At 42.3% G+C, this 25,648-nt stretch overlaps 4 protein-coding genes and 1 long non-coding RNA gene across 10 annotated transcripts; 1 reads left to right on the top strand and 4 right to left on the bottom strand.

Annotated features, from left to right (window-relative positions):
* Positions 1-264: 264 nt before the first annotated feature.
* loxl5b (lysyl oxidase-like 5b) lies at positions 265-4,532 on the bottom strand. The gene is made up of 7 exons (XM_028427237.1): positions 3,502-4,532; positions 2,895-3,003; positions 2,351-2,488; positions 2,101-2,257; positions 1,126-1,221; positions 938-1,053; positions 265-823 (listed from the first exon to the last, which is right to left on the bottom strand). The coding sequence occupies exons 1-7, from the start codon at positions 4,394-4,396 to the stop codon at positions 817-819; spliced, it is 1,518 nt and encodes a 505-aa protein (XP_028283038.1). The 5' UTR covers positions 4,397-4,532; the 3' UTR covers positions 265-816.
* Positions 4,533-6,203: 1,671 nt separating this feature from the next.
* Positions 6,204-17,286, top strand: LOC114449408 (uncharacterized). Its single transcript, XR_003671991.1, has 5 exons — positions 6,204-6,308; positions 6,544-6,745; positions 16,101-16,190; positions 16,824-16,971; positions 17,148-17,286. It is a non-coding gene; the product is annotated as an uncharacterized LOC114449408 (long non-coding RNA).
* On the bottom strand, positions 9,753-12,081 carry nmrk2 (nicotinamide riboside kinase 2). Of its 3 annotated transcripts, none has more exons than XM_028427043.1 (8): positions 11,897-12,081; positions 11,722-11,812; positions 11,024-11,072; positions 10,605-10,776; positions 10,454-10,525; positions 10,265-10,371; positions 10,093-10,178; positions 9,753-9,994 (listed from the first exon to the last, which is right to left on the bottom strand). In XM_028427043.1, exons 1-7 carry the CDS (start codon positions 11,920-11,922, stop codon positions 10,093-10,095), a joined length of 603 nt encoding a protein of 200 aa, XP_028282844.1. In that variant the 5' UTR covers positions 11,923-12,081; the 3' UTR covers positions 9,753-9,994. The 3 variants fall into 3 exon arrangements, with proteins under 3 accessions (XP_028282844.1, XP_028282843.1, XP_028282845.1); XM_028427042.1 differs by having other exon boundaries at positions 9,753-9,997; XM_028427044.1 differs by lacking the exon at positions 11,024-11,072 and having other exon boundaries at positions 9,753-9,997; positions 11,897-12,067.
* Positions 13,466-20,768, bottom strand: atcayb (ATCAY kinesin light chain interacting caytaxin b). 3 transcript variants are annotated; one of them, XM_028427040.1, is made up of 14 exons: positions 20,615-20,768; positions 20,159-20,336; positions 18,328-18,435; positions 17,440-17,489; positions 17,135-17,362; positions 16,802-16,960; positions 16,526-16,628; positions 16,314-16,445; positions 16,141-16,227; positions 15,854-15,952; positions 15,398-15,433; positions 15,262-15,309; positions 15,049-15,095; positions 13,466-14,047 (listed from the first exon to the last, which is right to left on the bottom strand). In XM_028427040.1, the coding sequence occupies exons 3-13, from the start codon at positions 18,402-18,404 to the stop codon at positions 15,056-15,058; spliced, it is 1,059 nt and encodes a 352-aa protein (XP_028282841.1). In that variant the 5' UTR covers positions 18,405-18,435; positions 20,159-20,336; positions 20,615-20,768; the 3' UTR covers positions 13,466-14,047; positions 15,049-15,055. The 3 variants fall into 3 exon arrangements, with proteins under 3 accessions (XP_028282841.1, XP_028282840.1, XP_028282842.1); XM_028427039.1 differs by having other exon boundaries at positions 18,328-18,441; XM_028427041.1 differs by lacking the exons at positions 20,159-20,336; positions 20,615-20,768 and having other exon boundaries at positions 18,328-18,459.
* A 686-nt stretch (positions 20,769-21,454) lies between these two features.
* LOC114449489 (excitatory amino acid transporter 1-like) lies at positions 21,455-24,980 on the bottom strand. 2 transcript variants are annotated; one of them, XM_028427204.1, is made up of 11 exons: positions 24,951-24,980; positions 24,627-24,816; positions 24,349-24,486; positions 23,911-24,115; positions 23,793-23,835; positions 23,665-23,728; positions 23,437-23,578; positions 23,071-23,304; positions 22,785-22,979; positions 22,551-22,685; positions 21,455-22,012 (listed from the first exon to the last, which is right to left on the bottom strand). In XM_028427204.1, the coding sequence occupies exons 2-11, from the start codon at positions 24,796-24,798 to the stop codon at positions 21,907-21,909; spliced, it is 1,434 nt and encodes a 477-aa protein (XP_028283005.1). In that variant the 5' UTR covers positions 24,799-24,816; positions 24,951-24,980; the 3' UTR covers positions 21,455-21,906. The 2 variants fall into 2 exon arrangements, with proteins under 2 accessions (XP_028283005.1, XP_028283004.1); XM_028427203.1 differs by having other exon boundaries at positions 23,413-23,578.
* Positions 24,981-25,648: the final 668 nt, after the last annotated feature.

Here is a 25,648-nt window from a genome sequence, read left to right on the forward strand (position 1 = left end):
ATTGGGAGGCGTGGCTTCGGGGTGAGCTCTGAGAGAAAGGGGCGTGTGTTTACTTTCGACTTTTGAGTTTTCAAAATCTCCTACCCTACCTTTAAGGAGCTGTTTTGCTTCTCTGTGGGAGAAGCCCATCGCCATGTTGGCAGCACCACTGTCAAAAGCGGTCACATCCATGATTTTTTTAAAGCCCCTATAGACTCAGGTGCATGATAAAATAAATTCACCCCGTTCTACAGATGTCACAAGAAGGAAGCTCATCAACAGGACCAGGCTGTAAACATGTTTATTTCTGCTGCAAAGTCGGACCTTTTAACATGGCAGTCTATGGGGATTGACTCACTTTTTAAAGCCAACCCCTAGAGGCTGCATGGTGAACTGCAATTTTTGACAATTTCTTTGCTAGTGAGCACTGTCTTTTATTTTGTAGGTTTTTTTTACAAACAGCACCACTTTACATGAGATAATGTGGGTTTTAGGAGATAACAAAAATAATTATCCTTTAAATAAATCTGTAAAAACCAATGACGTGCGCTTAACAGTAACACAAAACAACATATTTCAAGCATCTAGAATAACAGTACATGTATTTATTAAGGCAAAAAAAACAGCACATTTGTTATGAGTCACGGCACATTTGTAGAAATACACAATCAAGTAATTCTAGTTTTATTTACAAAAAAAACTGTAAACCTAAGTCTCACAATGACACCTGTAATACAAAGTTTTACCAGTGAGTGTGTGTAGTGTGTCCATGTTGCTGTACCCCACAGGGAGAGATGATACGCTGTAAAACTCCAGCACGTTAGAATATTAAGATGTTCAGACCCTGAAAAGAGAAAGAAAAATATGTTAACATGAAGGAATCCAACAATAACACAGTCTTTCTGTCTTTAAAGAGTGAGTCATGTTAAGGTGCTGTGATAATGTGGAGCTCTCTCACCGTGTTATTCGACAGTTGCGTGTCTGAACATAGATTCCTGTGTATGCGATATCACATCTCACTACGTTGTTGGTGAAGTCTGACTCCAGGACGTGGAAATTGGGATTAACGGTCACCTGAAGAAATCAGAAATAATCAAAACAGGCCTGTTAAACACATGTTTATGTGCAAAAAAAGTCACGCATTACCTTTAAGATGTAGTTTCCTGGAGGCACATCAGTGATGTCGATCCACTGACAGTCGATGTTGGCTGCGTAGACGTCGTGACATCCTGGGCTCAGGCCCTGAAAACACAACCCAAAACCCCCTCAGTGCGCTTTTTTAAGCCTTTGACTACTATTTTCCTGCAAGTGCTGCAAATGAAGCAGATTTGAGTTTGAGTAATATAAACAGTTCCTGGAAGCAGATTTGTTATGAGAAACCGACACTAAGCAGCACAAAGCCAGAATCACAGAGCCCAGACAACAGATATAACAAATAATCCCAAGTCCTCAGGATGTTTTTTTTTATTGGCATACACCAGAGGTTTAGTTTGAAAAATGTTTCTCAGAAGTGAACTGAAGGTTTTGCAAAGAAAAAAACAAACAACAAACAAATAAACAAAACAAAAAGTATCTGCGGCTCACTTATGAAAAGCATAAATGTAATATTTATACAGCTTTTACAAGCTGCAACAAATTTCTCTGCTATCTTTTGGCACCAGAGCACCAGGTTTTATATACACTTCTTCACATGACCACAAGGGGGCGCAGACTGTATGTTCTGATGAGGAAACCAAACATTTTAGAGACATCCTCAGTCCATATTTTAGTCCTTGAAAATGGAACGTTGTGTGTTTTAAGATGATCTTTACATAACCACGTCCACGTAAAAATGAAACTTAACAGCGGGTGAAAATAAAACAGCTCACATAGTCAGGGGGACTCGAACCACAGACTCCTGAGTAAAAGCCCACCATGGTGCATGTCCCCCCATCATCTTTACTTTGACTTTAGCCTCTGTATTGGTCTCATGATCGGATGACAATGGACAATATTATCATACGTTCTGTAGCTTAACCTACAGAGATCCTCCCGGCTCATTGGGTGCTCTCTTGTTTTACAGTTAGGAGAGTGACTATGATGACTTTTCTCATTTCCTCAGGTAACGTGAGTGTGTGTTACCTGTGTGTGGGACGTGCAGGCGTAGCGCCGTCTGAATCCGGGGTCACAGTTCGTGTCCTCCAGGCAGAAACTGGCCTTGTGACCCTCGGCCACTTTACGTCCTGTGAGGGTGTCCAGCAGGTCGTAGTTACTGAAGGCGTCCATACTGTGGAAGTGTCTGAAGCAGATCAAATGATATAAGGGTTAAGGGTGTGATGTGTTCTTGTTCTGTGGACTAATCCCAGAAACCTTTTAAGAAGAAGAAACTCACTGGTGACAGCTGTGCCAGTCCCACTGGTGTCTGGGCTTGACAGGGAGGAAGTCCGTGGTGCCTTGGTTCTTCACTTTCTGTGGGAAGCGCAGGAGGACTCTGAAGTCGATGTCTCGTATGGTGGGTGAGTAAGCCGACCTTGGATGGAGCACAGGGGGGGAAACAGGCTTTAGCTGGAAAAGAGCTACTGGCTGACGTCCCGGGTCTAGTTTTCTTAAAAGTAACGGAGCGCAGAGGGTTTGTTCCATTGTGCTCGATGCTTTTGGGAAAACCAACCCAGAACATTTATGTCTTGGCAGGACATGATGTTAGACACACATTCCTCCATATTATGATCAAACAGCTTTTGTAACTCTATCAACAGAACACTCCAACACACTGACAAGTTGCAGTGAAAACAGTCCTGTAACAACAAAAACTGTGCTCAAACACTTAACCATCACACATAAAGAAAAGGAAATACCTGTCACTGTGTGTGTGTGTGTAGGTGTGTCTCAGTGTCTACGTGCTGAACGAGTGAATCACAGTTGGCAGCATTGGTTACCTGGCCAGACAGTTCTCCTCAGCCGCACAGCGAAGCGCATACATCTGCATGCGCTGGACATAAGCACCTGCTTGGATGGCATATGGATCTGGTACGAGGTCTGGCAGTCCTGTGGGAGGAGATTAAAGGGAACATCCAGGTTTTTTTTTTTTTTTTTTTTTACTCACCCCTCTCAATCTGAAAGCTGCCACTTTTATCCATGCAGTGAAATCTTTTTTTTTTTTTTTTTTTTTTTACACAGTTTTAGGCCAAATAAGACTTTTTTTTACTGTCTTACTGTCAGTAAGATTTTTCTTGAGTTTGTGAAACATAAACTGTCCTTGATGGACACACAAACCTTGCAGGTTTTCAAATATTGGCTAATTCACTGGACCGTCATGTCAGTCTAAAGATAATTGACTGTATATCAGTAGCAATTAAAGGATAGTTTCACATTTTTTCATGTCTTAAAACTGTAAATATATAAATATATTTTTCTGTCATTGGTTTATAGTTAATATTATCCAGATTAATAATCAATTGATCCATTGAAAGTGACTGAAGGAATCACTGCATCAAGAAAAAAATGTGTGAATTTGTCCTTTAATCACATAAAATGTAAACTTACCGTTTTGGAAATATCTGGTTCCGTACCCTGTGCCAGGTGGACGGCGTGTGCGGGCCACTGACCTCCCTCTTGCGGGATACATGTTGTAGAAAACAGAATTCCTGTGGTTTTTAAACGGGTTTCGAGGGTCGTCGTTAAGCATGGCCTCTCCGTGGCTGGCTGCCTCGTTTGCAGCATCCTCGCTGAGCGCAGGAACCGGAGCTGGAGCCTCAGCTTCGGTGTCCAGAGCTGTGGGATGTGCAGGGATGGAGCGGTCTGTCTGCGCAGGTTGCCTGGAGACAGACATCGCCTCTGGCCCCGCGTGTAAATGCTCGTTTTGCGCAGCAGGTCCTGGGTCTCCTCCCCTGGTGTGGAGTGCAGAGTTACCCGTGCTCGCAGCGCCTTCTCTTCTGCCATGGAAGTTTGGTAAACTCCCCGGCGAGGAGACGTTGATGGAGTTGGTGTATTCACCATTGAAGCGTTGCGCGCCTGGGTAGCCTACAACTCCTGCTCCATAAGGGGGCTCCGGCTGCTGCCTGGTTACTGACACGCGACTAGTATCTGGCACGTACTGTCTAACATTGATCCCGGGTGTGAAAGCTCCAGGTTCTACTGTTTGATCAGTCCGGATCGGTCTCGACTCAACCTGCCCGGTGCGCACAAGCGTGGCTCTCCTGTGCGCTCCCGGCATCTGGCTCACGGTGCCATCCCTCCTGCTGCTCACATAAAGCCTCGAGTGGCTTCTGGACCGAACCGGAGCCTGGTACTCTGACCCGGTGCTCATTAAACTATAAACCTGCCCGTTGTTCTCCCACTGAATCCTCTGTCTCCAAGGGCCAGCTGTGCGCTGCTGCCCAAAGATGAATGGAAGTAGTCCTTGGAAAAAGTATAAAAATAAAAGTGACCAATTTGCCATGTCAGGAAGACTGAAAAAATAAATCCCTCCGGGAAAGTCAACTATTAGGACATAAATTACGCGCACAGACGCTGATGTTGTTTGGAAAGTGGATAAAAAAGCCGGAGTGCGCTCTCACTTCCAACTCTCGCACAGAACAACATGCCAATTCTCAGGAGGACAGACAGCTGGAGAGCAGAGGGGGGCTGGAGCGTTTTTTTTTCCGCTCATTTATCGAATTCAGCCCACTTTGCTTCGTTAAGTCAAACTTCCAGAAAGCACGTTTAACCCATTCCTTGCTGTGGTTAACTGCTGTTATATGCCTTATACTCAATGACGTTTACTGAGCAAACTTTACGCACAGGTGCCAACTGAAGTCATGCGAATGTTACTTTTCAATCTGGGATCTTTCCAGGAGCAGTGAGAGGAAAAAAGTCCATTTGTTCAACAAAGTCATGTCTAAACTCACTGCAGATATCACTTGTTTCCAGTAGTGATGCTCTAACTACCATTAATACGAACTAAAAGATGATTTATCTGGAATTTAGTTCAGTTAAGATCAATAAATACAAATCAGCTGGCAGCTTTCCTGCCATTCTGCAGCACTTCTGATAAAACTGGAGATGCAGGTTTAAGGCCTCATGCAGATATAGAAATCTACCACAAGGGGGCAGTCTACATCTGTAAGTTACCATCCTGCAGAGGATCCTGGTATCACCCAGTATCAACCACTGCAAATATACAGACTCATTAAAAGCTGTGTTTACTCTCAGCTTGTGTTTCAGGCAACAAAATGGATCAATTTCACAGCTAATGACAAAATAAAAAGCTTTAATGTGGCACACTGAAAACATGTGATACTGGCCATTCAGAGTCTCATTTGAAGACTGTCCAGAGTGACCCGGTGGTTAGGTCCGGAGGCAGACAGTTACAGAGGTGCAGCTTTGGTTCAAGGGTCAACAAACTTGAGCGGAAAGCATTTTTCACGTGATGCAGAGTAAGTGAACGTAAACAGGTGTGTGATGACACATTTTAGCTTTATGATCGGAGCAGGTGTTTTTTCACACACCCAGGTTCATTTGGATTAATGGTTAATTTGTTTCTTTCCACAGAATTATCTGTGACGACAACTACTGCTTGGTTTTAGGATAAGCACACGGACCTTCACTTCAACTCTTCACTTACAGCAAGGAAACTTCATGACATCATGATAATTAACTCATATAAGTGCATAAATATCGCTGTAGTCAAATATGGGGCTGATGTTAACAGCAACTCAGACATTTCTACATGATATAATAATCTGTTTCAGTGTTTAGTTGATCATAAGACTCACTACAATGATGATAAAAAATTAAACATGACTTTATGACTTAATTACACAATGATTTTGTGCATGTGAGTGTCTCACTTTTATGACAAATACTTGCACATTGAAACAGTACTGGGGAAGTAACAGGAAGACAAGGAATTTCAATACTTTATATTAAAATAAACAAGAAAGCAGCATAAAAAGGTCAAATAAATAGAAATACGAGAAAGAAAACATATTCCTGAACGGGTTTCTCTGGTTGAAACTGATTATAACTATGATCTTGTTTCAGACAGGAGGAACTTGCTTGAAATGGGTCACAAATGACATAAGACACACTCTCTGACACACTGAGGACTCAGAGTCTGTCACCGCTCAGAAGAAGTATCACCGTTTGTCCTTCCTCTGCCAAATAGGGCATCAGAATGGATCCTCCATGCTTTTCTATTCTTAGCCAAAGAGACCTCCCCTTGTTCCAAAGTCCCAGCACCGCCCTCCTCCACCTCTTGCTGCTGCTGCTGCTGCCTCACGCCATCCAGATTTATAAGAGCCACAGATCCTCAGCACTGGTTTGGCACAAGACTTCCCGAGCAGGACATGTAACCCCTCAAAAGTTAGCCAGTGAGTATTAAACGTTGAATTCAGTCTTTCTTGTGTGTCTGACGTGAACGTAAACAAATCACAGCAAATGTTGCCACAAAATCTGATGTGTGCTGTAATAATTAGGATGTTTTTGAAATAAAATAAACAGTTTGTGGTTGTTTTCATGGTCACCTGCAGCAGCAGCAGCAGATCTCTCCCCGTGTGAAAGACTAATTCTTTTACGCTTTGAATATATCTTATCCCATGAATCTAGGTACCCAGGGCTGCTCACAGCTTTGCTTCTTGTGAGGTTAAACGAAGATGATGATGATGATGATGATGATGGTCTTAAAATGGTTTTACCACAAGAAACTTCCCCGTACAAGGAATATACCTGTTGTCTTCCCCTGAGGCCATTCTGAGGATAAAATGATAGATCCCGAGCGTTTACAGCAGATCATGGGGAGACAGTACAGGTGAGATGCTGAAACAATGTTTGGACAATGAACATTATTATACTGCTTTATTTAAAGTGTAGATAAAAGTGTAGAATGCCTGGTGAAAGATGACTGATGGGTCATTCGACTGCGTCATCTGCAGGTTTCTTATCTTTGATTAACCGGTGCTTGAATCAGCCGCTCAGCTCTGCTCGCGTTTCAGCTTTGAGCAACATGATTCATCACGTTTTCTTCCATCTGCACGTGACAAAGCTTTTTAATATGTCATCTATTAAAAGGACGTCTGCTAAGTTGACCCTGGATGAAAACGTAAAGTCTTGAGGGGTTAACACAGCCTCAGGCTTGATAAAGTGAGGGAGGCAGTGAAAAAGTTCTTTCTAGGTAATTCTATTATTTATGTTATTTAAACTGTTAGTGGTGCCTTCACACATTTATATTTACATTTCAAAAAGTAACTAATATACTATTTATATATACTATTTAATATGTGTAATGTACTATTGTGTAATATAACATATGCAACAGTAAACACTTCAGAACTCATCATTAACCCTCTCTTGGATAATATTAGCTGAAACCAGAACTTCAACTAATATGATTCAATCATCATAACATTTAATCTACATTATGCTGGGCTATAAGTTTAGTTTCAAGACATCTTCATAATGTACATTGTGTGTGACCTTCAGCCTCATTCTCTGTTGAATGGTGTATTAAGTCCTCCATGTGTTTGTTAACCTTTTAATAGCAGGTTGTGTGGTGGACTTTAGTAGAGCTGTTCACACACGGCTGAAAAAAAACCCCAAAAACTTACCTAAACTGACATAAAATAATGCTAATTTAAGTTTTAATTTACAGTAAAGTACAGTGTGAGGCGACTAGTCGTTGTTGGCACACAAAGCTTATTTTGTGTATTTGTTTTCTTATTATGAAACATTTAAATGTATATTATTTGTTTTCAGTAAGGAACATTTAATAAAGGGTTACATATACATAGGGTTTTTATTACTATAATCATTATTTTTCGAATTTTTAACAGTTTGTTTTAAAGTTATCAAGTCAACGTCTTGAGAATAAAAAGAAAGTAACACAGGAGACAATACTGCCATGAGTGAAAAACCTATTAACTGTGCACTATGATAAGTATGTATGATGGATAACTCAGTGGTCAGGTCCTACTTATAAATGCTGAATAAGTGGGGTTAAAGTCAAGTGTGTCCTCAAAATGGATTCAGCTGGTCCTCCGTGTTTGTGTCAGTGAGGCCGTCATAAATATTCTTGCGGCATAACCACAACTGTTTGCATGCCTCAGGGGTCCTGGCTCACTCGTATGATGCCTTTCAGGCGTGTGACAGCTGTCTCACTCGCTCTCCGCCCTAATATGGACGCCCCCAGCTGTACATTTAAGGGGGGTTGCCATGGCGGCCGGTGAGGTGGGATCACATGCCAACCCACAAGGTTCTCACCTTACCAGGGTGGGGGGGAACAGGCCCCTGACTCAGACCAGACTGAGTGTGTGGCAATCAGTAACTGGCTGTACACTTGTTAAAAATATTCCCCTGACACCTCAGGCACTTAGCCTAAATATAAACGTACAGAGCAGCGACACTCTGCCCCGGGCCAACTGTTGGCATGTAAAAACCTCCAGAAACGCATCACAAGACTCTGAACTCCCCCCCTAACACACCCTGCCTGCTCCTGAGACAGAGCCGGCCGGCCGTTCCTCAGAGTGATGTACAGTGAGAGGCGACTACAAGGAGAAAACCGTCTGGGTGACACCGCTCCTTTGCTGTAAATCTGTCAGAGACAATTACAGAAACCACAGCGGCATGGTTTAAATATCCTTCACTTGCTTTTTTGATTTTAACAATCAATAAAAGTGAAAATGCACCCGTCTGTGTCTCCCCTCATTTCTGTGCAGACAGACAGTGTTGGCTGAGGGTCGAGCATCAAACCCCCCGTTCACACAGCGCAGGCTTTACCTCCTTCAATCTGCACTGCATGAAGGCTTAGTTAATGTTAGAACAGCAGAGAAGCATAAAAAAGCCTTTAAACAAACCCCTGGTGCTCACAGGGAAGGGGTTTGTTTTTAGCAAGCCGTTTGTTCTGACCTTCTCTGAGTGGATGCAGGTGAAAGGTGGTGTTTATAGAAATATCACGCTGTTCATTTTATCATGAGCTTTGGAGGAGGATGCTGTTAAAGGCCCGAGTGAAGCATTTCAGCATCAGCTAGAGAGGTAAACACAAGTATGGGTGTTACAGACACTATATGTAGATGACCACACATGCATTGTGGGAAGACATAAACACACTGTGAGTACATTACAGAAATATATTGGGACACTGTGTGGTGTTTTAATAAACATGGGCAGCTACAGTGTGAAAATATGATGGCATGCTTTGTTGTCAGTATGAATGTTGTTTCCTGTTTTCATAGAAAACCTTTTCTCATTAACACCTTCACTGCTGTGATAAGGATGTCATGACTCATTCCAGGCTTCATACAGGTGTGTGTGTTTGTGTGTGTTTTTTGAGACAGTAGAAAGAAAAACAGGAACCATGAAGTAGATTCAAGTTATTTCTTTGAGTTGCGAGACACAAATTCTTTTCCTCCCAGTTTGATGCTTTCTTCACATAGCTCAGAGTTCAGATCTGGTGTGAATCACTGGGCAGTCCAGAGGTGGCTTATCTTTTACAAAAAGTTACACAGGATTATACAAAACACAACGCTTCTACCAGTAGTTCTTAAAGGTAGGGTAGGAGGTTTCATTCTGATGCACTTTTTGTTAAATTAGTGTAACTTCTCTTTACAATCCGATAGCAACCGATTAGTTCGGCAGTTTTGCTTTAAAACGAAGAATATGAATCATCTGTGGAAGCTATAAAACACTAAAAACATCAGCCAATCCTACGACGCGCCCCTGTGCAGAGTATTGGCTGGTTGTCACTCTCTTCCTGCTCTGTGTGCACCAGAGAGGTACGTGCATGATGGCCGAAGTCACAGACCGCAGCTCGTCTTCAGGTGATGCGCGTCCATGTGATTGGGAGGCGTGGCTTCAGGGTGAGCTCCGAGAGAAAGGGGCGTGTGTTTACTTTCCAAATCTGGCTGACTCTCACTGAGTTTTCAAAATCTCCTACCCTACCTTTAATAAGTTACAGTGTGATTATGACTATTTACATATCAGGCTAGAAGTACAGTGTTGTTGTTACACTGTTACTCAAAATCCTATTTACAAGTTTGTACACAAATCCGCTGTTAGCCCCGTCCTGCTGTGGAGAGAGAGAGAGAAATAAAGACGTTACTCACTCTGAATCCAACAGGTTTACTAACCTGCCTGCTCAAATGATGGATGGTTTTTTATTACCTATAAGTTGTTGAGCAGGGAGTTCTGAATGTTTTCATACACACTGTTGTAGATATCGTCTTTTGATGTCATCCCATCGAGGTACACTGTCCAAAAACAGACAAATTTAGAGATGCATATTTTTTTATGTTAGAATCAGACACACACACAGAGGATCAGAGGCGTTACAGACCGATTCTGTCACAGTTGTCCTCCATCTCTTTCCTGTGTTTCAAGTACATGGGCCAGACGTGGCCGTCGAACAGGCCAGGTGGGTCAGGGACTGTGTACGTCCTTGTACTGCAGAGGCAGAATCAGGTGTTATTAAGGCTAAACCCATGAGTGTAATCTGTAGAAGGAAGTCACTCCAGGAGCTCATTACCTCCTCCTCCTTTTGCACTCCTCATAAGGAATGGAAATGTAGAAACATTTGTCGTAGATCTCAATAAGAGGCCTGCAGACAGGAGCTCAGGTTAGTGAAAAGCTTTAGAGGGTCAAGAGGCCTGTGGGTTACTAAAAAAACAGGGACCCACTTGTAGTTGTAGACCAGGAATCCCTCCACGATGAGAATATGGACGGCCTTATCCTCGGATTCTTCGGCTTCGGGTGACAGGCTGACACCGTGAGAGCGCGCAAACTTGACTGGGTTCTCCTGCCAGCCTTTCACAGTGTTGACCATAGCCTCCATGTCCAGGGCGTCGATCACTGATACACAACAAGGGAAGAGAGAAGAAAAAGAAGAGGTTTCACCACACATGCAAAAACCAACACTGCTCACCAATGTGCTTTAACACACATTAGTCACGGTTAGTGAATGTCTGTAGCATTCACAGAATGTTTGATTGAATAGAAAAGAAAAGTTTTAGGATTGATTGGTTACCAAACCAAAGAAATGTGCAGGAAAGAAAAAGTACATTACTGCAAGGTTTTCCTACGCGAAATCCATTCTTACCATCCCACTTTCTAAAGCCGTCCTCCCCGACTTCTATTTGATCGGGTCTCTGAAATAACAGTCACCAATAAAACATTGCTGCAACCTAGTAACCAGTCGGAGCTGATCGCACCTGGACAGGACAAGTCAGGGACTCGTCTCCACCAAAAGTGAACGGACGGTGACAGCTGTTTTCTTTCTTTCTTTTATTTGAAAGCGTTTTTAAAAATTTAGTTGCTTAAACTTTTAAAGCTACGCAGGAGAAGCTTGAGGAAGAGGTGGAGATCATTATTAGGGTTAGTCCTAAGCATGTGTTTTTTTTTTCCTGATGGGCCCTGAATGCACCACGACAAGATTTGTTGCTGCAGGAGAAAATAAAATCTTCTGGCTTCTTTTTTTTTAAAAAGCCGAATGAAGTTAATAAAAAAAAAAAAATGTTGGTAGTTTAGTAGTAGGACGAAGTCTGACTTTAAGTGGGGACGCTCAGCCCTTTCATTGGCTGTCCAGGAGACAATCAGCCAGATGTATTACTAGGCTACTGCGATGACAGGACATCTGCAGGTCAGACTGGTGGCTTATTTCTGAGCATAAAATGCCTTCAAGGGCAACTTTAATGTAGCAGATTTTTTTTTAAATTAAAACAAATAAACTCTTACTCTACCTTTCAAACATCTTGATGTAAAAAAATAGACAAAAAAATAAGATTTTAATTAGCTTACCTTGAAAAAATCATCCTGATGCACCACGCAACAGTTGGGTAATGTCTTTAGTAGTCTGTTAGTCAGAGTGGTCTTCCCACCGTTGGTCACTCTGAAATTAAAGCCACACATACATGAGTCACATTGAAGACTTGTGCAGTTTCTTAGCTAATTATAGGGATAAAATGATACTCACCCTCCAATGCCAATGATGAACTTCATTTTTTTAATTCTTTTTTTTGTGTGTTGGTCACCTCTGGAATTCAGTAAATAAAAGCAGGGAGCCCAGCCAACGCAAAGAGTCTTAACAAAGCCTTCTCCTTCTCCTCCACTGCAGCCGTTCCCCCCCTTTTACTACTTCATTGATAGACAATCTCTCTGCCGGACATTTAAAGGATTCAGAGCCGCGGCGTCACAGCCTCTCAGACCAATCCGCCCCCTTTTTTCCTGCGGCCAATGAGCCACCGCCTCCCAGCCCACGGGACCGACAAGGGCTACTGAAGAGCCTCACAGTTGCATGAAAGTAGATCCCTAATTTTCCACCTGCTGCTGTCAGGGGTCAGTGAACAGTGGCCACCCCAAAGGCATGACAAATCACACACCCAACGATGTTTGGACAAGATGTAAAGAATTGTAAATAATTAAATGAATCCTCTTTATTTAAAACAGAATTTGAATAAGTAGGTTTTAAACTTTTAATGCCATTTATCATAAGGGAGCTTAGTGGACAGGGGGAAAAGAAATATTATTTGCACAATTTATACACACAATATTCTCTGAGACATCTGTATTACATCACTTATTATTTTGTAACTTTCCGTGCTTGGACAACTTCAGCTGAGTGAAAACCAGGAGCTCTATATTTAGCCTTTCTGCCTGCTGCGTCACGCATATTTCTGATGCAACCAACTAGAGTACATATGGCAACCAACCATGTGACTGCAGTGCCTCGAGTCACAGCTATAGGTGTGATAAAACATGTCCATTTCTCTGAGCTTAATCAGCTTCTGCTTATCAGCCCTGATTGTTACACACCTCCAGGATGTGTGTGTGTGTGTCCGACCTTGTGTTTGAACACTCTTTTACAGCCGCTGCTATCTGAAGGACTTGAACTCTGAGCTGCAGATATCACAGCACATAAAAAAATGTCACATGCCAGTGTTTTAGAATGAACCTAACAACCCCTCATCCTGTTTTTAAAGCCTGATCTTCATAGATCTTTGTTATATACAGTTAAAAAACCTACTAGTGTGGGTGGAAGCAAACCTGAACACCAGGTGAAAACAAAACAGCCTGTGGTGTCAGGGGGGACTCGAACCTTGGAGTCCATAGATATTGGAGTCTGTATCAGATGACATGGCAATACATTCATGTTTACCTGGATAATAACAATAATAAAAATAATAATAAAATAATTATAACTCTAAAGTGTGTTATGGGTAATGAAAAGTTCAGTGCTAATACCTTGTGATCACAGTATAGTTCATATAAAAATAAAGAGTAGTCACTTGAAGGATATTGAGCCCAGATGACCCCCATAAAGAGCAGCAGAGGACAGGCCAGGTGACCATCAAGTGACTTGGCCAACACACTCATAGATCATAATTATACCCAATAATAACTCATCGGGATTTTTCAAAAAACATTCTTGACCACAAAGGTGAACAACATGCAGGAGGTGAATAATCACCACAAAGCTTTAGGTCATTTGCTCATTTATGTATTTATGTATTTATTATTTTTATTACAAACAGTAAAGGGCACATTTTCATAAATAACACTTTTTTTTCAGTTGACTCTCTCTTATATTATCTAAATATACAATATTTCCTTTGTAACAATGACATCTCTTCATTCTGTAAAACTTTTGACGAAAACATGTAACAAAGACAGGAAGAATATAAACCAGCATGCCACCTGCAGATTCAAGTCTGAACTGGAAAGACGTTTACCACAATGTTTGCATCAGTTACATCTACTGTAGGATTTCAACATTGCACAGTCAAATATCCATTAAACCATAATGATAGCCATGCCATCCATGTGCAAACACCTCTGTCAAAAATATATTACAAATATGTACACAATGTTCCCAGGTCTGTTTGAAGATGCTTTGAAGAGTCCCTCGGTTTTCATTCGCAGTAGCGGACGTCATGCTGCAGCTCGACTTGACATGCAGGAAGCAGGAGCTTGAAGTGAAATGAACTTGAAGCGAGCATGTCACTGAAGATAAGAGGAATATTGAAGGAATGATTGCCTAAAAGTCGATTGACTGTAATCCTGTGCAAGAAGCTTGTGATGCTGGTTCCAGGTTTAATGAATGAATGTTCCCCACATCTTAACAGCTCTGCAATGCAAATACATTAAAAGTTGAATTTTTTTTTTTTAAATCTGTCCTCTTTAACCTCACAGCGCATGCAACTCTTCATATATAGTGTTTCAGCTTGGCAGCGTGTCAGCAGCCATGCTCTAAACCTAAACTAAATCCACCTCGACACATATCGAGTTTGCATATTCATTTTTCTCTGCTGGCATGTGGTTAGAAGACGGTGCCTGTGTCCATTCCTGGGATGTCGGCCAGTCCTCTGCCTGATCGTTCTTTTGATATATGAGGGTCGGTAGGAACGGTCAGCAGTACATGGGGTTTCTAAAATAATCCGCATCGCCCATCCTAACCCACCCTGACCAGCCACGGCGGGTATTTCCCCCTCGTTTAACCGCAGGCTCCGAGGCGGGGATCAATTTGCTTGGACCTTGTTCGTTCAGCCCATTAAAAATAGCATTGATTGGTTGTGTGCAGGCATGTTTGAAGAGAGGAGCAGCTGTGTACTTTATGTAACAGGGAGCGATGTTTGAGGATCGGCTAACATATCTTGGATTCACATTCACAGTCTGAGTTTATAGAGGCGAAGCATGACTTGGCGAAATGAGCAGGACTTGGTGAATGGCAGTGATTAAACACTATGACTGTATGTCTGTTTTACAATCAGGACAGGACACCGGGGAGGACTGGGGAGCACACACTTGTTTATTTAATTACTTTTTATAGGTGTAGTTTTGCTCAACTACTATTTTCATTTCTCTGTATTTAATATCCGACACCTGAGTCGTTCTGATACTGTAATTTTGGATCTGGCTGATTATTTAGACTTTTGTCCAGTGACCCATGTTCCAACATCAAGCAGCTGATTTACGGTGCATCGTGTCAGCTTTGCACACATAAGCATACATGCGTGTGCAGAAGAGAACATTTCCCTGTATGTCGGAGATTAGTTACAGTAGGCTGACATTACAAACCAGCCTGGAAAATCTGATGAAGGGGGGGATATAATGAGGGAGAGCTCTTACCTTAATGTCAGATGTCACGACCCACCTCTGCCATCATTGACTTTGGCCTACACACCACAAATTAAAACCAAGACCAAAATAAATGTAAATGTTTTGCTTGGACTTCTCGCCCATATTAGGTCGGTGTTAAGAGCATCAATGCACTTAAAAGATTAATTTACTTATATTAATCTTATAGGATTAAATGAATGACTTCCAACAGTAAAATGTCACCTTTCTTTAGGGTGTGTCGAGTTGTTCTGCTGCTGATCTTGCTCGAGTCTGTAGGTACGAGAGGTAAATAGTAGTACAACTGATGTGCAAGAAAATCAGCATTTAAAGCATTTTAGGAACAAACTCTATTGCTCACCTTTCCCTCTGTGCTCTTATCTTCTTCTCGTCATACCTTTAAAACAAATTCATATAAATGATTAATGTGTCATGACAGATCACACTGTAATAGGCCTCTCTTGTTGTGTTGAAATATTCACTGCAGTGCAATTAAATGATACGCTACACCCAATTACAGTCCACTAATTCAGGCTGGTAGCTGCACAGGAAGTTGTGCTGTTAAGATCCATACTGTATCTTAATTACCGACCAGCAAAATAAATATACAGCTGTACATTTAAACAAACCCTAAAATTACACAAATCACTCTCAGTAACAACAAATGATTGATAAATACATGTCTGAGGGTCGCTCTGCTCATCGTACTGGAGGTTATCATCACTCTTAAGCCATGATTTTTGATTTATGTAGCTTGGTGCTCTCCAGGATATGTGCAGGGTCTCCACAGTGACCCTTGGTGGCAGAGAGTACTTACTGCAGCACGCACTCGGGGATCTGCACATGCTCCATGGGGATAATCTGACTGAGCTCCTCCAGGGTGTGAACATATCGGATCTTATCCATGAACTTCACACTGCAGGAACCGTCAACAACATGCTATTAGTGTCACAAATCATCGCACATACTCTGCTGGCATGCCACAGCAACACTAGTATGTTGTTTCTGAATGTGCATTAAATCACATGACTTTGACATCTTACTATCTTCTTTCTGTTTTCAAGAGCTGTTCACAGCCAACTGGGCGATAAATTTGGCCCTTACCTGATGAAAGGTCTCGAGATGGCCAGGACAGTTCGAATGAACCATGTCGGGTGAGCGATGATGAGACACTTTAGATTCTTCCTCAGTCTGCAGGACATATTCAGACACTGTGAATCTTCCTCTAAAGCACCAGTCTCACATTTCCTGGAGAATTAGAACATTGTTTGTCTTACTTTCTGTCAATCATCTGGTAGCATCTCTTCAGCCAGCTGATTCCTGGCATCTTCCTGCGAGGAGTCGCCCCGTTCAGATAAATAATCATGTAGTCTTCTGCAACCAGCAGCTCCAGACTGCTCACAACATACCTGAAAACAGGAAAAAACCCAATGAACAATATGACACCACAATAGGGAGTGTGTTGTGAGAGTGCCACAAAAGGTCTTACAGGAAGAGATTCTCCATGATGTACGTGTAGTCATCACAGCTGCTGTCAGGAAGGTAGCAGGCGGCGAACACGATGATGGCATTTAGACCCTCACCATAATACCCTGAGAGAGAGAAAAGAGACAGGAGTGACTTTATTTTCTCCTCAGACCCCATGCAGGGGGCATTTTCAGAATTTGTTTGCCTTTCCAAAAACCTAATGTTTCTTATTGTCTACCATAGTTCAGACGTTTTTAGTTCTTTATGGATGCACCCTAACACACACTCTCCCACTAACCTCCATGTGTCACCACCCTCAGGTAGGGTCTGATGACCTGCATGTCGATCCGTTGCTCCTGGTCACCAATGATCACTGTTCGCCACAGACGACCAGACGCATCTCGCTCCTCTTCGCTCTCACCTGGAAGACGCTTAGCTGTGGCCACAGGGGTGTCATCTGAAAACAAGGTGACAGCAGAATTGGTGCTCAGATTGCTTAACCTTTTTAAAAAATGCACAATAAGGTCAGATATCTGTTACTGCAATGTAACTGTCAGCTATGGAACTACTTCATAGCTTCATCAGCTTTAAAATAATCTAAATATTCAGTATAGTTTCTGTCCTGTCTGACCTTCCCACTCCAGCTCATTGCCATTGTTGATGAACTCCAGTGAGTCGGTGTCATCGGGGGTCTCGATGTCATCAACGTTGATGTCCAGGTCGTCGGGCGTTTCCAGAAAGTCGTCAGAGAGTACTGACCCCTCGCTCTGATCCAGAGACAGGTTCAGGTCGGGGGCGACCAGGGTGCGGCGCTTGTGCTGTGTCATGGACTCCCCGACATTCAGAGTGGTGGGAGGATCTAAAACAACAGATCAGGAAAATGTCTTACTGGTTGACAAAGGTAGCCTGATATGATAAGATTTGTTTCCCACCTACTGTTTCTGTTGTCAGTGAGGCCACATGAGACTCCATCCTCTGGAAGTGGTCTATAAACAAAGACAGATAGCATTAGTAGGCAGAATTATTGTTTATTGGTGGTCTACCAAGTTGTGCGAGTGTATTATAATTAGAAGCCACAAATAAACCCAAAAGTATGAGCAGCCATTCCTAGTATTTTACTCTTTGTTCCATGGTGATTTAACTATACTGTGTGCCCCTGGAAACAATATATGTTGTTTGAGGCAGCAACACCAGTCATTACCAACTCCCCTCTGACATTATAATAAGACGGCTGAACCCAGGAGGACTGATTACAGCAGATATCAGACAGGAGGACACAGACATGAATGCAGACATACACACCCTGAAACACAAGTATGGGCTTAGCTGACGGAGCTGCTGGCATAATTGCTGTTATTATGTCGTCAGTAGAGGTAAGGTAAGGAAAGCGCCAACAAGCATTGAAGGGTGGATTTAACAGGGGAGACAAAAAATGTGAAAGCATTTGTGAATGTTTCATGAAGAATTTCCAGTTCCAGTCTTATTTTAACTCTATTATAAACTGAGCTACATTTTTAACCCAATGACCACGCACTTGATTCAGTATGATGATGAATACAGTCATTGTTCTTTATGCCAATAAGGGAGTGGGTGGCTATTTCTCCTTTGTGGACACTTGTCTTTTTTTCTCTCTGCTAGCTGCTGTTTTATTCACTGACATGGTACAACCTCATCATGACTGCATCACAGAGAAGCTCACACCTGCTTCCTTTCAGCCTTCAGCAGGCACGCACGCACACACACCCACACGACAACTGACTTTCCATCAAGTGTTTGTCAAAGCCACACAATCAGAAACAGGATCTCTCTCATACAATCAAATACCTGGGGAAGTCTTCATCCTGCCACTCATCTTTAACCTCCATGCTGTCCATGCGTAAAGTGGCTTCTGCTGTACCCATCCTCTGCGACGGGAGGACGGGCTTCAGCTCACTGTGGCTGACAAACAGACACAATAATTCATGGAGCCTTTCAGAAGAAAACCAAGTGTTAAAAGTACTTGTAGCTGTATTAAAAGAGGTACTCCACCCATTGTACGCAACTCTGATGATTACATCTAGATAATCTCAAGTGCAAACTTGTAATAGCTGAACTGGAGGTGTGGTGAAGTCGTGGGTGGTTAAAAGAGGAAAACCATGTGGAAGTGTAGGATTCAGTGTTTTTAGAGATCAGCAAATCTCAGCATCTCCTGGTTCTATTTTCAGGTGAAGAAGTTTTAGAAACTGTAATTAGACGGTTTGGAAAGCAGGAACACAGAGTATGTGATTTTTTATCTTTGCACACTGGATGAAAAATGCACAAACTCTGCACACCTTAGTCCCACTGGGTTCTTTCACCTTCATCCTTCGGGAACGGGACAAAAATAAAACACCAAATTGTTCACATAGCAAAGTTCCCTAAGGCAATACAAGCTACACATACATTTTTTTCATATTACCCTGCATAATCAAATGTTTACTGTTGTTCCATTACATCATGGTCTTTTCTTAGTACAGTGTCTCGTGTTTGGGTCATTTGCACAGCCTGACAATCAGAGATCAGTCGTGCAAAGAGCGAGCATCATGTGTGTGTCTTGTGTCAGAAACGTGGGGGGGGGTGATGCTCTTTACATCACTGTCCTAGCTTTCCTAGAGTTCATGCTATAGCAGACGTTAGCACAGTCCATTTGTCCACTGGGACGGCACTGATGTGCTGAAGCTATCCCGTATGGGGGAAAAAATAGAAAATGTGGGCTAAAAGGAGCAGGGCCTGCGGCTGCTAGTGCTGCTGTGCTGTGATTGGACTCAGAGGAAAGAGGTAGTGTTTACACGGTTTACACTGTGTCCTGATGAGGAATTTGTACTGAGGAGTTGTTTACATTGAATAAAAGATAAATCATAATTCATGTTGCCCTACTTTGTTTTTTTTAAAGGACGACATTCACATGATTAGTGCGTGTGTGGTCTTTCCACAGCTCAGATGCTCATTCAGTGAGCTGCTGATTGACAGACACATGTTGCAGTGGTGTGTGTGTGTGTGTGTTTGGTAGGGATTTGTGTCCAGATGGCAGGCCCGCCTGCATTTTCCAAACACTTCATGAGCTATTGACTGTGTTGTCCCTCTAAAACCTAGTATCTAAAATTCTGTTTCAAGAGACAGACAATGTATGCATTCTTTGTTGTTTCCACTTAAATATCCCTTTTTTTATAATTCATTTACACGGCTTATAGTTTAGAGATAAAGTGAGAATGACACAAAACAGAGATGTTATGATATTGACTTTCATCTACAGACAAGAGGACACAGGTCTGAGCACCTTAAATGTCCCCAACAGCAATGATTATTATGACTAAATAAGCAACAATCTACTTTAAAAACATCTTTAGATATAGTTTTTAAATCTCATCTTTCTTGCAGTACAGCTGCTCAGATCTGATCAGAACTCTCTGTTACTGAGAAGCTAGTCAGCTAAAACTGACGTTTCCATGGCCTTTAAAATGTTTGTGGAAGCAGAGGAGCCATTCTGTCATGACTGCCAGGCTTTAATTACCCCACACAGAGAAAATGAAACACTGAGCGTCACATTTAATGATGTCTCACATTATAAGAATCTGCCCTGAGGAGAAGCACTTCATAACCAGAAAAGTCAGGCCTTATGTAAAAGCAGAGTACTCACGTATTAAAGGATGTCCTCCTCCCTGTTTTGCCTTCAGATGCTTCCTCCTTAAAGCTGCTGTTGACTGTGGGCCATCACTGTTTACATCTGCAGGTGGAACACTCCTCTGCTCAGGTCCTGTGCTGCTGTACGATTGTTGCTGTTTACGGATACAGGCCGAGAGTGAAGCTGTGTCCTCCTGTGAAGAGGCGATTGATTAGGAGACAGACACAATCCTGTGTTCATCTTTTCAGTGTCCTCTGCCCGTCAGATCCCGTGCTGCTTTTTGAAAAAAAGAAGATAATCCTCCCCCTGTGCTCATGAAGATCGCTCTCTTTTCTCCGTTTCTCCTGCTACCCTCCTCCTCTTCCTCCCTCCACCAACACTAATGCCACCACCCCAGGCTATAATCCTGCTGTGGTGATGTCAGCCGTATGGGAGCTGTGTTATGAAAGTTATGTAATCACAGCTGCTTACCTTCTCTTTGATTCTCTCAGGCAGCTCAAAGTCAGGATCACCTGCTTCCCTCACATTTAGCATCCATCCTTAACCTCCTCTCGTCATCCTCCTACGAGCTGGAAAAGACGCAGGTTTCTATTTCAGCATTGTTCCCTGGCAACAGCATCTTCCTCCCTCCCTCACACAGACACAGTCTCTCTCTCTCTTGCTTTTTCTCACCATCTCTCATAACCTCTCTCACCCTCAATGAAACCCCTCCTCCACATGAATTTTCTCTTGCTGGCTGTGATGCTCTCGCCTCCTCTTTCTCCTCCCTCTCTCTCTCCCTCCCTCCTCGCAGCTGCACTGAGCTCTGGGAGACGTCAGTAAACACAGAGTGGCATCTCTCTGGCATTACGCTCACTGCCCATAGGGAGCAGCCACAGCTCTTCACTGCTGACTGCTTGGAAGAAAAACAAAAGAATGTCTGGTGTGTTTGCAGTTTCTATTAATAACAGTTCATTGCAGGGGCACGGAATTACTGCAACATGCCTGACCTGTTACTAAAAGCATTTGCTGTTGTGCAGACTGAGCGGGGACAGAGAAGAGGAAGAACAACGGTTCTTATTTCCAAGGAAGGCATCTTTGACAAGGTTAAAACAGGTGCTGATGTTTTATTTTCTGCTGCAGCTCCAGACCTACAATGTGTTGTGTTGCAGTGCTACAATGTGTTACAAAGCATAACCATGGTGAATCTAGGTCACAGATTAATTTTTCTCTCCTACATTTTGACCCTCCTGCCACTAGATGGTGTGAGAGCGTAAGACAAACATGTCAACAGGAAATGTGTCAAAACTTGGGTCAGCTTTTTTACCACCATACAGTGAGTCGTTTGGCCTGTTTAACAACACTGATGATATATAGTTATAATGTGGAGTTTGAGAATAAAATCTGAGTTTATACCATAGTGCATAGTGCAATTCATTTAACACAAACAGACACAAAATGACCCTTTACACTCTTTTCTAAACTACTATAGCCCATACTTATTTTACCAACGTAGTCCCTAAAAACCTAAAGAAAATTTCATATAGAGGCCATGCAGCAACACTGCAGAGAATGACCCGTTGATCCGCTTTGCTCCTTAAGTTACAAAACTTGTTGCTCCTTATGATACCACAGAAAGTGTGACAGTGTTTCATTACATTTATCATCTTTTTTTTTTTTTTTTTAAACATGTTAAACCTAAATCTGTATTGTTTCCATCATGTCATCTGATGAACATTGATATTGTGTGCATCTCAGAGCTGGCAGTTCTTCTCCACAGAGCATTATTTTACAGGACTGGAGCTCTGTAACTCGTGTCGGGAAAGATGCTGCACTACACCGACACCGACACAGTCACCGAAAACATTGGTGGCAGTCCTTAGACGATCTCTATCAACAGACAGACAGTGAGGTCTGAGGTTAGAAAACAACAAAAAATTTACTAGAATATGTAGAAAACTTTTAGACAACATAGCGTCTTCATGCGTAAAATTCTCTTCTCAGGTTTTTTTTTTCTTTTTAAAACAAATACATAGATACACTGTCCATCCTTCCCTACATTTTCTTCTTTCTTCTCCAGGGAGGTGCCCTGGGGCATCTTAAACAGATGCCTGAACCACCTCAACTGATTCCTGTTAACATGGTGAAACTGTAGCTGATGACCGAGCTCCCTGCCCTATCCCTGAAGCCAAGACCACCCATCCTGCAGAGGAAGTTCATTTCGGCTGCTTGTACTCGAGATTCCCTCCTTTCAGCCACTACCCACAGCTGCTTAAGGTGGTTTATTGAATTATTAATCAAAAAGGCTTAGATGGGGGTAGGAACCTTGAGTGCTTTGCCTTTTGGATCGGCTTTTTTGCACCATGCAGTGTCTCTCCTCTAAATTAATCCATCAGATATAGATATGAAAAGGAAAACGTGTACTTACAGAAGCCAATCAACAGTCATAAGCAGTGATATGTCTTCAGTGGGCAGTCCAGTCGATGCTAACACAATCACCATGGATACCATGCCAGCCTGAGGGATGCCTGCTGCGCCAGTGCTTGCAGCAGTGACGACCACACTGCAAGTTAAGCAGTCATGTTTGAAATACGGCTGTGTTTCCACTGTTCCACACATAGACAAACTTACACATTTTGACATATTTTCCATTACAGCATACCTGAGCACAATGATCTGCCCAATGCTGAAATCCATATTATGAACCTGGGCTATGAATAAAGCAGCTACTACTTCATAGAGGGCTACACCGTCCATGTTCACTGTGGCGCCTAATGGAAGCATGAAGCGCGTCACTCGTCTGTCCATGTTGTGATTCCCCTCCATACAATGCAAAGTAACCGGAAGTGTTGCAGAACTGAGACAAAATGTACAAATATTAAGGTCACTGACAGTCGGATGCTGTTTGTGTGTGTGTGCAACAATGTGTGCTTGAAAGTGATGCTGACCTGGATGAAGTGCCAAAGGCAGTTGTGACAACCTGGAGGAGACCCGTCATAAACCTGAAGGGATTTTTATGTGTCACAGTGAAATAGATGACGGGCAGGGTGAGGAAGCTGTGGATTATCAGGCCGGTGATTACAGTCAGAGCATACATGGCAACTCCTCGGCCAATGTCTCCTGCGTCTGCCATGTTCACAATCTGTGCTGCCAGCAGGAAGACGATTCCCACTGGGGAATACCTGTGAATATAACAAGGTGACATCCAATCAATTTGTGCTCTCATGACTGAATAACATTCAGAGACAATTTCAAATCTCTGGGCACATATCAGTGGAAAAACATAATACCAGATGACTATGTCAACCAGATACATGATGGTTTTATTGAGGCATTCAAAGAGATCCCTCAGATGTTTCCCCTCATACTCCATATGGCTCAGGATGAGGCCAAAGGCGACAGAGAAGACCAACAGACCCAAAATATTGGTGCCGTCTGAGGTGCCTGGCATCTGTACTATCGGTCAGTAATGATAGTAAAATTAGTGTTGAAATGATAACTACAATGGAGTTAGATAAATGAGCAAAAACAGACACACTCACTGATATCAGTCATGTTGTCCTGATGCTGCCCTGTGGAGCTGCTTCTAGAATAAACTGTTTTATACTGTTCAGAAAGTGGCAAATGTTAGTGCCAGGATAAATGCAAACACCAACGATGCAGACCTTACCTTTCTGAAGCAAGCTTCCACCAGATTTGAAGGGAACATGTTTCTACAAATCAAAAACAAATATGAGTTTTCTTTGTTACAGGTCAGTGGTAAAAACTAGAAATGCTTTCATACACACCTGATCAGATCCAGGAAAGAATCCACACTCTGCACAGCCTCCACCTTACCAGCAGAGGACGCTGCAGTTTCCCTGGATAGTTTCCCTGGCTGGATTACAACAGCCAGGACAACACCAGTGAACACAGCAATAACTGTGGTGACCATGTAATAGCTGAAGGCCCTCAGTCCAATTTTCCCAGAAGTCTTTGTGTTGGTGGACATGCCTACGGGGCAAAGAACATGTGTGAACCTTAGTAAAGTTTTTCTGCAATTATTCCTACAATAATACAAGAGAAACTATGGACCATTCTTCATTACAATGCTGCTTAAAGTGTTTTACTTGTTGTGTATATAGAATATTCTTCAACAGGGCTTATTTGAGTTGATCTGTAGACTAATAAAGGCACCAAAAAACAAAAACACAGGTGAGTGATCTTGACTGTAATGTGACTCTGACCTGTAATCAGACTGGAAATTATGAGGGGAAGCACCAACATCTGAAGGATTCTCATCAGCAGCTCTCCAGGAAAACGTACATATTGTACATGCCTGGCTGACATGTTAATGTGTCGCAGAGCAAAGCCCAGTCCAATACCTGAAAGGAAAATACACACACATCAGCAAGTCACTGTGTCAACAGAAGAGTTTTAAAACATGAAGAGTCTGAGCAGAAAACTGCAAAACATGCATGACTTTTTCCACCAGAGTAACGTCAGAGGAGATACGGCCGCTTACCTAAAGCAACAGCTGTCATCGTGAAAACTACGAAAGCATTTTTCTTGAGAAAAGCAACGATATCACATCCATGCTGGACTGAAGACCCATGACCTGAAGGCTTCTGGTCTGCCTTCTCTTTAGGTTCTGTGACAACTACTGAGTCCAACTCATACAGATTATTTGGCAGCATCTCTTTTATAACTACGTACTATAAAGACAAAAAAAAATGTTTGCCAAAAAAATCAGAATACAATAAAATGCAACAGGAGTGCAGGTTAAAAGAAACGGAATAAACAAGTATCACATTAAAAAATAAAATAAAATGAAGACAAAAATATTCACCTTTTTCCCCAGTATAGTGTTTCTGTTGTCATCTAGTCTGATCACCAGGGCAGAGACAGAGCAGCTGACTGTTTGGTTCAGTTTGTATGTTCCTCTTGGCAGGTGGACAAATTATAGCAAACATTGACTTGACCACATTAATTATCACTTAGCTTTGTGCCTGTTGAGCCACATGGAAATTGCACAACTTTACATCCAGTAATTCCTCAAAAAATGTTTGTTCCTAAGCAATTTGGTGGATGAATATTTATAGTGTTATAGTGATCTTTTGTTAAAACTGACTCTATGCTTGAAGCCAGAACTGACGATGTAACTGACCTGAAAAGGTTAATACAGGTAAACTCACTGGCTGAGTTCACCGAGTTCAATGCTGTGCCACAAAACACAGTCAAGAGGTCAGACCAGGTAAAGTCACAATACAGGACATAAGTGGAGAAACTTTTGGCAGTTGTAGCTGAAAATCCAGTTGAACGCTGACCTGATTTGACACACTGGGATCTTCACCTTTTTCACTAAAGATGAAGAAGGAGCTCATTGGTTGCTATTTTGTGTGGACCACCATTTTCTTCTTCTGCTTCTACCAAGATGGGATTGAAAGTATAAAAATGAAACACTTGCATCTCTAATTAAGTGATAATTATGGGGTAATCTGAATTGTTGTTTCAGGTGTGCACGTGTAGACACTACAAAGTGTGCAG

Source organism: Parambassis ranga, chromosome 17, assembly GCF_900634625.1.
Source record: "Parambassis ranga chromosome 17, fParRan2.1, whole genome shotgun sequence".
In the NCBI taxonomy this organism is placed as follows: domain Eukaryota; kingdom Metazoa; phylum Chordata; class Actinopteri; family Ambassidae; genus Parambassis; species Parambassis ranga.

Coding starts and splice junctions, on each gene's coding strand:
- nmrk2 (XM_028427043.1), bottom strand. CDS start 11,922: ATGAAGTTCATCATTGGCATTGGAGG. Junction 11,073..11,721: donor ATCAGGATGATTTTTTCAAG/GTAAGCTAATTA, acceptor CTGTTATTTCAG/AGACCCGATCAAATAGAAGT. Junction 10,777..11,023: donor CGGCTTTAGAAAGTGGGATG/GTAAGAATGGAT, acceptor GTTGTGTATCAG/TGATCGACGCCCTGGACATG.
- LOC114449489 (XM_028427203.1), bottom strand. CDS start 24,798: ATGCTGCCAAATAATCTGTATGAGTTGGACTCAGTAGTTGTCACAGAA. Junction 24,487..24,626: donor GATGACAGCTGTTGCTTTAG/GTAAGCGGCCGT, acceptor TTTTCCTTTCAG/GTATTGGACTGGGCTTTGCT. Junction 22,013..22,550: donor ATGACTGTTGATTGGCTTCT/GTAAGTACACGT, acceptor GTCTGTTGATAG/AGATCGTCTAAGGACTGCCA.
- atcayb (XM_028427040.1), bottom strand. CDS start 18,404: ATGGGTACAGCAGAAGCCACTTTACGCATGGACAGCATGGAGGTTAAA. Junction 16,228..16,313: donor TACCAGATGATTGACAGAAA/GTAAGACAAACA, acceptor TATGTCCTGCAG/ACTGAGGAAGAATCTAAAGT. Junction 15,310..15,397: donor ATAAGAGCACAGAGGGAAAG/GTGAGCAATAGA, acceptor TCGTACCTACAG/ACTCGAGCAAGATCAGCAGC.
- loxl5b (XM_028427237.1), bottom strand. CDS start 4,396: ATGGCAAATTGGTCACTTTTATTTTTATACTTTTTCCAAGGACTACTT. Junction 3,004..3,501: donor AACCAGATATTTCCAAAACG/GTAAGTTTACAT, acceptor CTCCTCCCACAG/GACTGCCAGACCTCGTACCA. Junction 1,222..2,100: donor CCTGCACGTCCCACACACAG/GTAACACACACT, acceptor TTGTGTTTTCAG/GGCCTGAGCCCAGGATGTCA.